Source organism: Archocentrus centrarchus, chromosome 20 (genome assembly GCF_007364275.1).
Source record: "Archocentrus centrarchus isolate MPI-CPG fArcCen1 chromosome 20, fArcCen1, whole genome shotgun sequence".
Lineage (NCBI taxonomy): Eukaryota > Metazoa > Chordata > Actinopteri > Cichliformes > Cichlidae > Archocentrus > Archocentrus centrarchus.
In genome coordinates this window covers 19,969,412-19,984,631 of record NC_044365.1, presented here as the reverse complement: position 1 = coordinate 19,984,631, position 15,220 = coordinate 19,969,412, and the positions used below count along the sequence as shown (strand labels likewise).

The 15,220-nt window shown below is 39.7% G+C and overlaps 1 protein-coding gene across 2 annotated transcripts in view; it reads right to left on the bottom strand.

The window, feature by feature from the left end:
* The window catches only part of myo3a (myosin IIIA), a 70,870-nt gene extending 59,144 nt beyond the window's left edge, over nt 1-11,726 (bottom strand). For both annotated transcript variants that reach the window (XM_030756289.1, XM_030756290.1), the window contains exons 1-3: nt 11,594-11,726; nt 10,436-10,619; nt 6,636-6,770 (exon numbers count right to left, since the gene is read on the bottom strand). In XM_030756289.1, the coding sequence (XP_030612149.1) occupies nt 6,636-6,770; nt 10,436-10,619; nt 11,594-11,595 (321 nt within the window). In that variant the 5' untranslated portion in view covers nt 11,596-11,726. The remainder of the gene's footprint in view (nt 1-6,635; nt 6,771-10,435; nt 10,620-11,593) is intronic.
* Nucleotides 11,727-15,220: the final 3,494 nt, after the last annotated feature.

Below are 15,220 nucleotides of genomic sequence, written 5' to 3'. Positions count from 1 at the left end.
TAGGCTCTATAAACTATCTGTTAAGGATGGAATAAATGAAGTTTCTCTATCTGGAAATCCGATGGACAAGTCTGGGTTTGGCAGTTGCCAGGAGAACGGTACTTGTGTACCTGCACTGTGTAAATTTGATGGAGGGGGGATTATGGTGTGGGGTTGTTCACTAGAACTAAGAAGAGTTGGGCTTCTTAGTTCTAGTGAAAAGAACTCTTAATGTGGAAGCAATAAGACTTCATGCCCCCAACTTTGTGGATGGCCCCTTCCTGTTCCAACATGACTGCACACCAACACACAAAGCAGGTCCATAAAGACACGGATAAGCAAGTTTGTTCTGGAAGAACTTGACTGGCCTGCACAGGGTCCTGACCTCAACCCAATAGAACACCTTTGGGATGAATTAGAGCAGAGACTGTGAGCCAGGCCTTCCTGTCCAACATCAGTGTCTGACCTCATGAATGCACTTTTGGAAGAATGGTCAAACATTTCCAGAAACACTCCTAAACCTTGTGGAAAGCTTTTCCAGAAGAGCTGGAGCTGTTATAGCTGCAAAGGGTGGGGTGCCACTCAAGTTCATATGTGTGTGAAGGCAGATGAGCAAATGGTTATCTAACTTGGTTAGGTTTAACTAGCAGAAACTAGTTGGCCATGTTTAGGCTTTACAACCTCCTTAGGTTGGTTTCCAGCACTGAAACCTGCTGGGTTAGTTTTAACCATGAAAACCTGCTAAGGTGTCAGCACTAAAACCACTTTTTGAGTCTTAGGCACCAAAATGTACAAGGGCTGGGCAATTAATTAGATTTTAAATTAAATTCTGATTTGTGTTTCCAACAATTATGAAAGTAAAATAGTCATGAAAAATGATCATTTGTTTGCATTCTTGTATTATAAATCAAGCATATCCCTTTCCTTTACAACTGGGCACTTTCACCGTTATCTAAAAGCTCAAACTAAGATCACTGAAAGAGAGCCTTTGATTAACAAGATCAATCTAAAGAAGGAACTAAAACTCTCAAGGTTTAGCAGCTGAATCCGTTTGGCTGTCCACATAAGACAAGATGGTAACCCAGTGCATTACAGGGCTGAAAGGCCAAAGGACACCTTGACCATTTTTGCAAAACCCGAGCAGCTTTGACACAACTGTAGTATTTAGCTGCTCTTTTGCAGCTTTCTCTGCTTAGTGGAGGGCTGTACAGTTAGGCTCTCAGGATTTTACATTGTGGTCTTTCACCTGTTGCAGTATAGTACAGTAGAGGCGATTAGCTTTCAGATTCATTTTGATTCTTAGATTATCATTGCAGGGAGCAGAAAAACCAAAATCAGTTTGACATGTTGCTCATTGTTGAAGAGTATACCAGGAATGGGCTTCAAAAATGCTTGAAAAGCTCTTCTAATTCTTTTTCTAGCTGATAGTCCTACAAACCATGAGTCATATTTTTCTAGGCAATTCATAGCAGTTAGATCTTTTGTAGATATGAATTTCACAGATTTGCTTTTGCTTGGAAGAAAGACTGCCCACATAAAAGGTTTAAGATTTGTGTTTTCTATTTCACTTATCATGTCAAAGAAGAAACAAAAGAACACACTGAATACTGAGTGGGATAGTCTCCATTACAAATGAGGTCAGGTGCTTGTTTAGTCATGTAAATGTAAGTAGTGCATCAAAGACAAGCAAAGAAGTAGATAAAAGAAATGTAAAGATGAAACAAACTAAACACACAGGTGCTCACTTTAGCCATCTTTCATGAACAGTGCGATTGCGTATGAGTTTAAATTTACATTGCATTTTTTTTATTACCGCATTTATTGATGGATATATGGAGCTGCACCATGCTTGAACAAGCACATCCCTGTGTGTGTGTGTGTGTGTGTGTGTGTGTGTGTGTGTGTGTGTGTGTGTGTGTGTGTGTGTGTGTGTGTGTGTGTGTGTGTGTGTGTGTGTGTGTGTGTGTGTGTGTGTGTGTGGGGCATGCTGGACCATCTCCAGAGAGGAGCACTCCCATTGTTATTGTGGCCTTATCATTTACACGGGAATAATAGCTGAGGTGTCCACTTTCTGGCACCATTTATTGAAAAGTCTGATAGAGGAAAACCATTTTAAACCTCATTGTCAATTAACGAGTGCAGAGGTTAAGAGGATGAGTTAGGACAGAGGAAAAGGAGAGTCCAACAAAGACGCCATGTGGCATGATGCCAGGAGTTTAAAAAAAAGGGACGAGAAAATGTGTTTTTCAGTCACCGATTCTATGATTAAGGAAACTGTGAACTGATTCAAAGCTTACATCCGAATACATGTCTTAATGCATGTGGGTTAGGTTAGTTGTTGACTCTAAACTGATCATAAGTGCGGAGGTGAGACTGTGTTATTTTCTGTTGCTCTGCAATAGACTGGCAGCATGCCCAGGATGTACCCTGATTAAGCTACTCCTGATCCTTCAAGTCCATGTCTTGCGCGTTCCAGTTTTTGTGCCATGGTGAAAGGGAAAGCTGTATAAGCTTACTTATGAGGATCCTCAAGAGATTTTCCTCCATTTATTTATTTAATTCATTTTTACCTTTCCCCCCAAATACAATGCTAATGAATGTTTTCTTCAAGATCAATTTTGACAGACTCTTTAAAGATGCAATTTTGCTCCCGACAAAGACTCTTCATAGCCAACTTCTTTTATCATCTAATGACTAAATTTAATTTTCCACAAATATAAAGTGAATAGAAGCATTTTTGTTGACCGCTGTTTAATGAGCGTGAGAAAGTTTGCACTTTAAAATATTTAGATATCTCTTTCTTCTTTCTCTTTTAGCGACTCCTTTTAGCAGTCAACACAGTGGATCATCTGCATAGAATTAGTCTGATCTGCATATTGAGTTAGTAATGGGCAATGTGCAGTCATACACTTTACATCACCAAAAAGGTTTGGATTTTTCAGCTTGTTTTTAGCTTGCTTTGTTTTGTCACCCTTGACTGTGTATAAAAGATTTCTTGCCAGTGTGGAAGTGAAGACCTCAAACAGCCATTATTTCTCATGGCCAGCAGGTGGTGACTCTTGTGGCTGCAAGAATGAAATAGTTGTAAAGTCTGAGAGAATCGATACACTTCTAGCTAGATTTATGACCACAGTAAACACTTTCCTGATAGGTTTATGGTCTAAAATGCTAGTTTTAAGTGTTTTATCACACAGCAGGATGTTCTTTTTGTAAAATCTGATTCTGTTAAACACAATTCACTGATTGTCACAGATCACAGCTTTGCTCCAAATACCGTATCTTTGTAGAGGTCCTGAACCTGTGGCTCAGGAGCCCCATGCGGCCCCTTTACTGTCTATAGCTGCTCTATGTGGATCTGACAAAAAAAAAACAAAAAACTAGATGAATGTGAAAATAGAAATGAACAATTGCTTTTTAACAATTATTGTTTTAACATTTTCATTTTTATTTGTGATTGTTGTGAGTGCTTCTTTACATCCACCAGTTGTAAAAATCTATAACCTGTATACCAAATAAAACAACAACAACAGTCTTGTACATGATAACCTAATGTCTATCATCTGGCTCCTTATAGTCTTAGTTTTGCTGAATTTGGTAACAGTGGCTACCTTGGATGTTTACACATATGCTGCATGTGTAGTCTTAATTTCCCCAGGCTATGGACCCCAATTAATGCAGAATTAAAAATACAACACCGCCACAGAGCGAATCAATTTCAATTTAGAATTTTAGCATTTTTGATTCTTAATGGAAGACAGCGAACATAAAAAAGACCTTTTAAAGTCTCACAAATGACATGCACATCAAAATCAGCTCCTTATTTCCAATCAGAGAATTAAATGTGGCTCCAGCCTCACTATCTTTTAAGTATTTTCAAGCTCTATGTGAGCAATATTAGGCCTTCATACATGAAAGCATGCTCATCTCTGCCCACATCTGCTGTGATAAAGGAGCACGTGACAGAGGCAAAGCCAAAAGCCTGCAGACCCCAGTGAAGGGCTAACAAAGTAGCGGATGCAATTTGTATGAATTCTGTTCATAATGAGCGGTCTGCTGTCAGTGCAGGGCAGAGAAAGGCTCCTCTCAGCACAGCTAAAGGATGGAAAATTACAGTTTAGAAAGGAGGGGCAGTAACCATGGTGAATGACCACCTCGCTCACTGCTTTCCTGTCTTTTTACTGCTAAAACCCCATATGCATCTACTTCAGAGCACACACACACACACACACACACACACACACACACACACACACACACACACACACACACACACACACACACACACACACACACACACACACACAGCTCCAACACAGCCACTTACTAAACTGTCAGGCAGTGATTTCAGCCTGAGGATTAGCCACCGTATTTGGACTGCTGGTTGAAGATTTGCAAGGGAAATTTTGAGTGGATATGCAACCACAGGGAGTAAACAGCAGTCACAACAGATCTGTAGTTTTACTCACAGGAAATAAGACCTGGTAGATAAATTCATCTAACACTTAAAACAACAAAAATAACCCAATAGCACTGTCTTTGTTTTTCTTTAAAGCAGGGTGCCGCCTGATGGTTCAGCATCTTTATATCTGAGAGAAGTAAATGCAGGGTCCTCTGCAAAGGTCAGAAGGAAGGATAGTGATGAAAGGGGAAGGAAACACAAGATGGAGAGGTGAAAACTATCTCCTGGGTTAGCATAACACTGTTACTGTCGATGCGAAGCCCACTGAGCTTGGATTACTGAAATATGGACACCGTGTCCCAGCACTGCTGTACCTGACAGTGGAAAAAGGTTCAGTGTACAACACATTCAGCTGAATAGTCTGCTAACAAAAAAAGGCAGTGTAACTGAAGAACAATATAAGAAACAAAAATGGAAATCCCCTCTGCCTTCATTTATGTAATGCATTTGCACTTTTTCAAAGTTTTTTTTATACAAATGAACCATAGTTCAAAGTCAAGGGATAGTTTTCACCTCTCTTTGACTTTCCTCACCTCTCTGAATACACAGATTCATTTGGTCACAAATGAATCTGTGTATTTATTTTGTTTATTTATTTTACGTAGACTGAGTTTAGCTGTTTAGGAAGGGGGTAGAGTTGTAGATGGCCTGGGGAAATGGGGCTTTGGTTAAAGGTTAGCATCATTTCTTTTGTTGGATAAGAGGTTCATTTGTCTAAGCAACATGTTTTTACACAGGTTTGTTTCAATCTAAGTACCAGCAACAATAACATCAGCACAACTAGGGATGCAGCACACCAACTTTCTCCAATTATGATCCGATACCCTGGCTTCAAGGATCTGCCGATATCAAGTATCAGTCCAATTTCAGCAGCAGAGAATCCTGTCAATTTTCAAAATACAATACCAACTCTAGAAACTCTGCTCCTGGTGTGATCTGAACGTAATCAATGGACAGAAAAAAGTGCACTGGAGATGCAACATCACAGATATGCAACCAGTATATTTCAGGGGTGACTCCATTAAGCTAAACTTGTGGGGGAACTTGTTTAGAGCACCTACATTACCTTGAATACAAATTTGAAACACTGCACTACAATGTCAATATCTTTTCCCAATAATGTTTCTTAACACTAAACTGATTTGGTCATGAACTATTGAACAAATACGAATGTTGACCTGATTACTGGGCTGGTTCAAAAGTCGAGGGACATCTATGAACCACAGAACCACATATTTGAGCTTTTGCAGCACTTTATATTGATGGGATCTCTCAGAAAAAGTGGTTAATTAACCTACAGACCAACATTTCCATCACTTGAGCCACATTGCATCATACTCAGTCAACAGAAACACCACATCAAAGACCTTTTGGGCCATGGCTGCTTCATTTCTTATTAAACTTCCTCGAGTTTGCTGACAGTGTTTACTAGACATCTCCAGGTTTGTACTGCTCTCTATCAAAGCAGGAACACAAATTACAAGGTCCGACCGCCAAAAGGCAAAGAAAACCGATATCTGACACAGTGTTGGACCCTACAAACACTTTCTCTCCTCTGAGGTTGACCTCTATTACATGTTTGTCTGGAGCTTGACATTTCTAAAGGGCTACAACAGCCAGTGAAAAAATGAAAGATGGAGAACGGGGGGGGGGATCTGACAGAAAGGCTTTTTGAGGTGCACAGAAACCGGCAGCAGCAGCACCAAGGTCCCCTTGAACCTTCATGAAAAATATCACGGCTGCATGTCGCCATTCACGTGCATCAGCAGGTGCCAGCAAGCAAAGTCAAATACAAAAATGGCAATTACATTGTATTATATCTCAATGGAAATCAACTACAACAAGGGTTATTTCAACCTGTGCTTCAACTTTATACAGTAGGTATGTAAACTAATTCAGAAAGACAGCTCCTGTTAACAGAAATCCCTGCTGTGCTGCTCTCAGCAGGGCACCCACAACACACGAGCTAACTCCCGCCCTCCTGATACTAACTGGCCTGCGACCAAATCCCCCAGGTGGCCTATAAGTAAACTCCTAGACTGCTCGTTGTGGCTAAAACTATTACATAATCCCTGACCACTGCGCATACCTGGCAGGACTTCCTGTGTGTAGAACAATCAGCACCTTTAGTATAGGCTCTCAAAAGGCTAAGTCAAATCTGCCTGTGACAAAAACACAGCAGAGTTTGTGCTCTTACCTCTAGTACGAGCCACAGCTGATCCCCACATTTGATGTCCTTCTTGTAGAACATCCCGAAAAACTTGACCACATTGGAGTGGTCAGAAAGAGCTTTGAGGATGTTGTACTCTGCTTCGATTTCCTCATCAATATCCTGAAAAGTAAGAGCAAAGCCCAGCTGAGTGCACAAAACAGACACATTTAAACACCTACAAACTCATGTTTAGCTCATTTTAACCTGCCAGGTTTTCATTTGGGATGTTTTTATGCATATGTACAAAAATATGCAACTAATATCAGGATATAAATAAATAAAATGTAAATAAATATAAATATATACTTTTAGGAGTAAACTCTGTGACTCCTTTTCTTCCTGTTTTGCCGTTTTCTATTCTTACATCAGCAGTGATGAGGAGTTTTGTTTGGTTTTTTTTCCTCTGAGTGGTGACACCTATCAATCAGGATGATACAGGATCATGCCTGTCTAAACAGTGACAGAGGTGTGGTGACTTCACAGTTACACAGTCAAGGTGGTGACCATAGATCAGGTTTCTAAGACTTGAGAGAACAATTTTTAACAAGAACAAATATGACATATTTTGATAGCGTATGGTTCGGGTTATCACCGATGATGACTTCGGGTTAAACGCAAGGTTAACTCACAGGCTATCCATGTTCAGCAAGGTCATTTGAAAAGCTCTGCATTTGGCTGCTTCGCAACCTTTTTAAATATCATGAGCGTCATCAGCTGCCTGATCTGATCACAGAAAAACAGAGTGAGTGACTTTAGGACACTATGCAAAGCCTCCATTGTTTATTCTGCAATTTAATGTGGACAAAAAGGGCATATCAAGGGCATTACTGCAATCATGGAATACTCTTCTTCTGTATGTTGCACTCCTATTAAAGCTGGAAGAACAGGAAGATTTAGCATATAATGTAAATTGTTCTGGTGATAATTTAATCTCATACAAATCTAGTACTATACCATAAATACAAGTACACACCATAATAAACACATCTGCAGTAGCAGTACTACAAAATCTACACATTTGTCTTATGACTTCTGACTATGATCCCAACTCCTAGGCTACATTAAAGCTGGATGACACATAACTTTTCATTTAAAAAAAAGAGTATTCCCCTGAAAAAGACAACTTGAAATCAACTATGTTGTAGCAGAACCAATTTAATAAAGGTGTGCTGCATGTCCTATATGTGAAAAAAATCAACACAGTCATTAAGATTATGTAAAGATGGTCCTCAGTAGTACTTTGCATAAAATCCTTTCTTAATAATGAGAAACAAATTTCCCCTCAAAGTTAATGAGATTTGAAGAGTGTATTTAATGATGAGAATGGCTGCTCAATAAAGCTTCAAAATGAACCATACACTTTAATGTAGACTCAAAACAGAATAGTTAGTATCTGTCTGAAAGGCACGAACATGCCAAATTTTATATCCTCAGAAATGTAACACATCTTTCTAAGTAAAATTCTGTAAATGGTAAATCTAGTAATTATCAAAAATGTCTGCTATATAGGATGGATCTGTCCCACGGTGTCATGTTCGAGGATGTTTTCCCTGCTGCATGACAAACTGATTTGCTTTAGGCCAGTTTTTTTTTTCTTCACACACTTCTGCCGCAGTGCCAAATTTGAGTTTTGGCTCAGTGCTAAAACTCCCCACAAGCAAAGCAAGTACAAAATGATCATAGTGCTGAACTGATATCATCATAGGCAATTTGCTGAGATAATTTGCTGATGGTTGTAGATGGGAAGAATAGTTACAAGAATCTCCCTTGAGGTGGTTCCAACCTGCTCGGCTTTATTCTCTTCACAGGGTGAGAATAAAGCCGAGCAGAGTGATGTTTATCTTACCAAGGGCAGAGCTAATGAGTCAGACTACACTGGCAATTTACTTTTCAGTGAATATACTTACAAATCAAGAACTTTTAACATGTATCTTATAATTCCCCAAAGTAAAGATTTTTCTTCCTTTCTGAGATGTCGGGGCCTTTACTCTTTATTGTTCAGTAAGTTTTTCAGTTCATTTAGTTCATTTTTTGATACCAGCTGGAGTATATGTTTCCTATGAACAATATTTAAAAGCCTAAATGTAATCTAATGGAAACTTTTGTTTCCAGAGAAAACCCCAGCGTTTAGACAACCCCCTGTGAGCAAGCACTTGGCGATAGTGGGAAGGAAAAACTCCCTTATAACCGGAAAAAAACCTCCGGCAGAACCGGCTGGGAGTAAATGCAGAGTGGTGTATAAACAGAGAGACAGTGAAAAGAGGTGAATGAAGAAGAAACACTCAGTGCATCATGAGAAGCCCCAGCAGCCTAGGCTTATCACAGCTTAACTATGGGAGGGTTCAGGGTCATCTGATCCAGCCCTAACTATAAGCTTTATCATAAAGGAAAGTTTTAAGCCTAATCTTAAAAATAGAGAGGGTGTCTGTCTCCTGAATCCAAGCTGGGAGCTGGTTCCACAGAAGAAGGGCCTGAAAGCTGAAGGCTCTGCCTCCCATTCTACTCTTAAATATCCTAGGAACTACAAGTAAGCCAGCAGTCTGAGAGTGAAGTGCTCTATTGGAGTAATATGGTTCAATGAGGTCTTTAAGATAAGATGGGTCCTGATTATTCAAAACCTTATATGTAAGAAGAAGGCTTTTAAATTCACTTCTGAATTTAACAGGGGGCCATTGAAGCGAAGCCAATATGGAAGAAAAATGCTCTTTTATTCTAGTCCCTGTCAGTGCTCTCACTGCAGCATTTTAGATAAACTGAAGGTTTTTCAGGGAGCTTTTAGGACAGCCTGATGAATTACAATAGTCCAGCCTAGAAGTAATAAATGCATGAACTAGTTTTTCAGCATCATTCTGAGACAAGATGTTTCTAATTTTAGAAATATTGCCCAAATGCAAGAAAACATTCCTACATGTTTGTTTAATATGTGAATTGAAGGACATATCCGCACATGTGTGCATGTCTGTGAGCACATATGTGCCTGTATTCATGCACCTGTGAGGACATGCAAGTGATCCCTCCCAAATCCAACGTAGTGAGCCCAGCTCATCTCACAAGATTTTTTTTTCCCTTTACAAACAAGTAACCAAGAATAAAAGCACCTCAGTGAAAGTCAGCATCCAGACTCCTAAACAAGGACAAAGAGAGTAGCAGAAACCAAGGAGTGTGGTGAGTCCAAACATCACAACACAGGATGGCGACATGAACCCAAGTGTCTGCAACCTGCATCAAAGGCCAAGAAGCTGTGGAAACCCCCCGTGCCAAGACAGAACGATGCAGGAAGGTCTACATCAGTACCTGAGGCCCTCGCCAAAACAAACAGAGGCCGTGCAGTACCTCTAATACTTATGGCATGCTCTAATCACTGTAATAAAATATTATGGTCAACAGTACTGAACGCTGCACTGAGGTCTTGCAGGACAAGCACAAAGATGAGTCCACTGTCAGAGGCCATAAGAAGATCACTTGTAACCTTCACTAATGCTGTTTCTGTACTGTGTTGAATTTTAAATCCTGACTGAAACTATTCAAATAAACCGTTCCTCTGCAGATGATCAGTTAGCTGTTTTACAACCACTCTTTCAAAAAATACAGATTTTTGAAATCTTTCTAATGTGAGATACGGGCATAAAGGTGGAGGAACAATGATGCTCCTATTACAGTACCACATTCAAATTCAGTGAGCTCTTCAGAACAATCCATTTGTAAAGCGAGACTGCATGGCTAGGTGACCCGCAGCAATTAGACTGAAAACACCTAAATTCAAAGATGTGACAAACTCAACTTACATGGATGGGATCCAGTATCTTCACAGCTGCTTTACTTCCATCTTTTTTATTGAGCACTTTGTAGACTTTTCCATAAGTCCCTTTACCAATTGTCTCGATGATTTCCCAGGTGTCCGTTGGATCTGGAAAGTTGTCAAAGACAATCGATTTCCCTGATTGTGGAAACATCTTCAGGAGAGATCTCCTGCAGAATGGGAAAAACATACGCACATGGATCAGTAATAGAGAAGAAGCAGGTGGCAAGTGGGAGAGATGATTGTACTGTATATGACCTGCATTATGCATTGGTTAGAGCAGCTATACTGTTATTAATCCATGTCCGAACTGAGTAAACACATTAGTAAAGAGCTCAGCTGAAGGGGATTTAAAGCTATTGTGCAAGTAGATAACGTACAGTAGATGTTTTTAACCTTTCTTTAAAGTCTAAATTCAACACTTGAAACTTAATCAGATGAGTGTTCAAAGTTCACGCTGGTTTGTTTGGGAATTAAACTGGAAGTGTTTAACTTGAGGATAATCCAGGGATGAAATATAGTTGGGGGTTAATTTGGGTCTTTAGGAGATTTAACACCCATCTATAGCTTTTGTAAATAGTAAAGCTATAGGAAACAGCTTTAATTGTCAGCAGGGTGAAGCAGAAAAACATAGAAATACATAGAAATAAAGGCAGTAGATATGCTCGCCTTCATGTGCGCTCATCAGTATCCTGTTACAGACAAATGGGATGTCTTAGCTTGAAGTCGCAGCTTTTCTGTAAACACTCAGAGGGGTGTGTGTTTCCTACCTTTAGGGCCAATCAAACACATTCCCAGTTTCAAAAGCTGATATCATTTGACATCAAATTACCGAAGTGATTTATCCAGATATATTCAAAATGACAAGGTTATAACAATAACAATAATAATAAATGTTATTAAATACACTAAGGAAACCCATATGCTACCTTTGCATGGATACATGCAATAGAAAGTTCAAGTTCTGCAGATCAATCAAATAATTACATGAAATGGAATTACAGCCAAAACCCCAAACAGCACCTCTTTCACGTATTCTTCAAATGTGTCCATCTGTCCTCACAGTATTGCACCCAAAACTCAAAGATCAACATCCATAAAGCTAAAGCACAGATAAAAGGACAGCTGGCTGAATAAAACTTACATTATTCTCCAAATATGATGCAGCACATTTTGGGAAAAAAAACAAAACAAAAAAATAACAATTAATCCATTTCTGTGCAAAAGGTTAGCAGTGGCAGGCCAGCCCGGCCTGGTAGTGAGTGTAACAAACAGAGGAGGAGTTAACGAAAGCTAATCTCACTGGCAATTCCCCTGCTGTGGGGCTGCAATTGGAAGCTATCTCTAAGAGGTTGGAGATACAGTGGGATTAGCAGGAATTAGGCAGTGTTGCAGCATGAACCTTTCCCCATATAGACGCCCATTCATGCACAAAACAAAGCTGGTTAGAGGCACTCGAGTGCACGGTGATGCAAAAGGCCATTTTTCTTTTTATTATCAGTTTTCACTTTATTTTGTAGTGAGAGGAGATTGCCACCCAGGGTGCTATCTCATTCTCAGGTCCTGCAGTTATTTTATCTCAGCTAGTTATGATGATTTAAATTGCACAGATCCCTCCATACAGCAAGATAAAACAGGCAGACAGACACATTATTTTGCAGCGATTTCATCAGCCATTGCCCATGTAGAGCAATTAGACTCCTATACATGTATCCTTGTGTAGGTAATTGCACTTATAATGTACAACAGTGCCTAAGTAATCCGCAGACATCCTCAATAATACATCACTGCATATGTGTGTCAACATGCTGTGACACATGAGAGGGGAGGGCGAAACCTAAGGACTCACAGTGGACACCTCCAACAGGATCACAAGCTGCAAGGAAGTAGCCCTTTAGAGGAGACAGTGTGCGTGTGTTTGCGACTGTATGCATGGGGTTATCTAACCTTGTGTGCCCCAGAGTACTGGCTGCCTGTCACCTTTCATTAGCTGTTAAGGGTTGTGGCATTAACCATGGTCTGTGTACACAAATAATAAGTACAGATGTATGGCTGAGCATCATGTAGTTGCTGCTGTGGTTTTGAGACAAATAATCCCGTTTTTAAAGTGCTCGGAAAAAATGTGTCATGCCAAATTTTATTGTTTATGTGAAAATTCAGTAAAATTAGGATTAAAAAAGAAAGTCACATGCAGCAGAGCACTCCTTGATCTGAGTGATTCTCATCAAGACATTTGGCCACTTGAGGCTACTCTATAACACTGATGAACGGGTTAAAGTTTCATTTTAACCTTGGCACACAAAGTTTGCTCATCTACAAGCAAAGATAATTTGCTTCACTGGGCTCATCAATGTCAAAAAACAAGATGCTCCCACTCAGACAGCATGAACTTGGGAAAATAATACTGTGAAGCAAGTGGCTGTGAATGGAAAGACACAGAAAAAGATCCTCATAACATCAAATCGAATAAACCTATGTGAATAGGTGGCACTTGAAAGCATCAGCACAGATTTTGTTAGCAACATTTAACAAGTTGGGTTTTTTTTTTTGGTTTAAGTACAAGCAGTATGACAATATGGAATGCCAAATCTTGCAAAGAGTTCACTATCAATTAACTTCTTCACACACTAAATATAAGTTACAGTCTTTACAGAATTAAATGTTGCTAAATTATTACAAATTAAGCATTTAATATTCATCTTTACTGACCTTTGATGGCTGGTAGTGATAAGGCACAAAGCGAACGAAGACATATGGATGGTAAAGATAAAGCATAGATTACACCTTCACATATGCATGTAAACACACACACACACACACATGGTATCCACACTGCCTGTACTGTGCTACTGCTGAGCCACTCCCAAAGTTTGCAAATAAGAAATCCAAATGAAGCACCCTGGACATGTTTATGTTTGTTAAGCTTAGGAAGGCAGTAAAAGATGCAAACATCTTTAGGCAAATCAAGAAAGTGCATCAACTAATATAAAAAGCCAAATGTCAGTATCATACTTACTCTTTTCTAAGTGCATTGACATGCTTGAGTATCAGTTGTGGATGGCAGCAGCAGCAGACAAGAGTAGGATGTTGTTCCTGTGTGCCCCGGCCGCCTCTGCTATGTATTATACATCAAGAATAAGGAACACTCGCAAAGTTATTAGCCCCAAGTAATTGGTTTTAGTAATTATCTTTAGCATGAGGACATCCAGTAGCCAGCAACCGATGCATCTGATAGTGTCACAAATTAGCTTTGAGAAGACAAGCTAACAACAGTAAGGAGCGAGTCAGGTGTAACAGGCCATGACTGCTCTGGTGCGCTCCTCTCAGCATCATTCAGCAGTGTCCCATTACACAGGCACTGCTGGGAAAAGAGTCCCAGCAGTGCCAGCAGAGCTGGGCTGAGAGTTAAGTTCAAAGGGCTGGACTGATGGTATCTGAAACCTGCTTCACATAAGGTTTGTGTAACCGAGTCATTTTATATAAGCAACTTCAGCTCCTTGTCGTTTTGACATGTAGAATAATGTCAGAGAGTCAAATATTGTAAAGATGAGCAAAACCTGGACACAGCCACCATGGCGTTGCCTACTGATTGGCCCCATTATGAAAAACTGAACTTAATCTTTTCAATGTTGCAATCTTGGCGTTTTGAAAGCTTTATTTGATAGTACATGAAATTAGTGCCTATGATGAGAGCCATCAGGGAAGTGTTCTCAGAGGTCACAGAATGACCTCTGGGACTAATTCAGGTGGGCTGTGGTTCAGTTGCTACTAAATGTGTGCTGAGAAAATATTCCCCCACCATTACATCACCACTAGCAGCCTGAAATATTGATACAAGGCAGGATGGATCCATGCTTTCATATTGTTTATGCCAAAGTCTGACCCTACCATCTGAATAGCACAACAAAATCAAAACTCATCAAGAGCAGGCAATGTTTTTCCAAGCTTCTACTGTTTAATTTGGATGTGGATTGTAGCCTCAGTTTCCTGTTCTTAGCTGACAGGAGTGACACCCGGTATGGTCTTCTGCTTCAAGGTTTGATGTGTTGCACATTCAGAGATGCTATTCTGCGTGCCTTGGTTGTAACACATTGTCATTTGAGTTACTGTTGCAAATTGAATAAGTCTGGTCATTCTCCTCTGACATCAACAAAGCATTTTCAAAGAACTGCTGCTAAATGGAGATTTTCTCTTTTTCAGCCTGTAAACCCTAAAGATGGCTGTGTAGGTTCTCTGACACAATGAGGTCCAGGGGCCTCGAGTTTTATAACTATGTCAGGATTTTCAGAATGTTAAATCCACACTAATTCCCTCTTAAGATGTAAAACTGCAGACTTGATGGCTGAAGAAAGCAAACTCTCATCACTCTTTGTTAAAAGCTTCACAACATATCATAAAGCGAGATCCATTGAAAAGCCAATGAAAAATAAATCTTTAATGAAATGTTTGCCTTCTTAATTTTGACAAAACTTGTCTTTATCAATGCTAATGCTGCATGAAGCAAGTTATTATTTGCCTTTCAGTCATCTCATTTGTTTACATTAATAATACATTTGATTTCTCAGTGCACCAAACACTTAAAAACAATTAACAATCCAGGGGGAAAAGTGAGACTTCAAGCAGCAATGGTTTGGCTGTAAATTATTGATTCTGCTCAAACTGTCAGAAAGTAATTGTTGCAGCAGTGAAGCTGATAATTTATCAAACACACTAAAAGATGGCACAGCGATTATTTTCTCCTGAACACTCAGAGGCTTGTCTTCATCGGGTT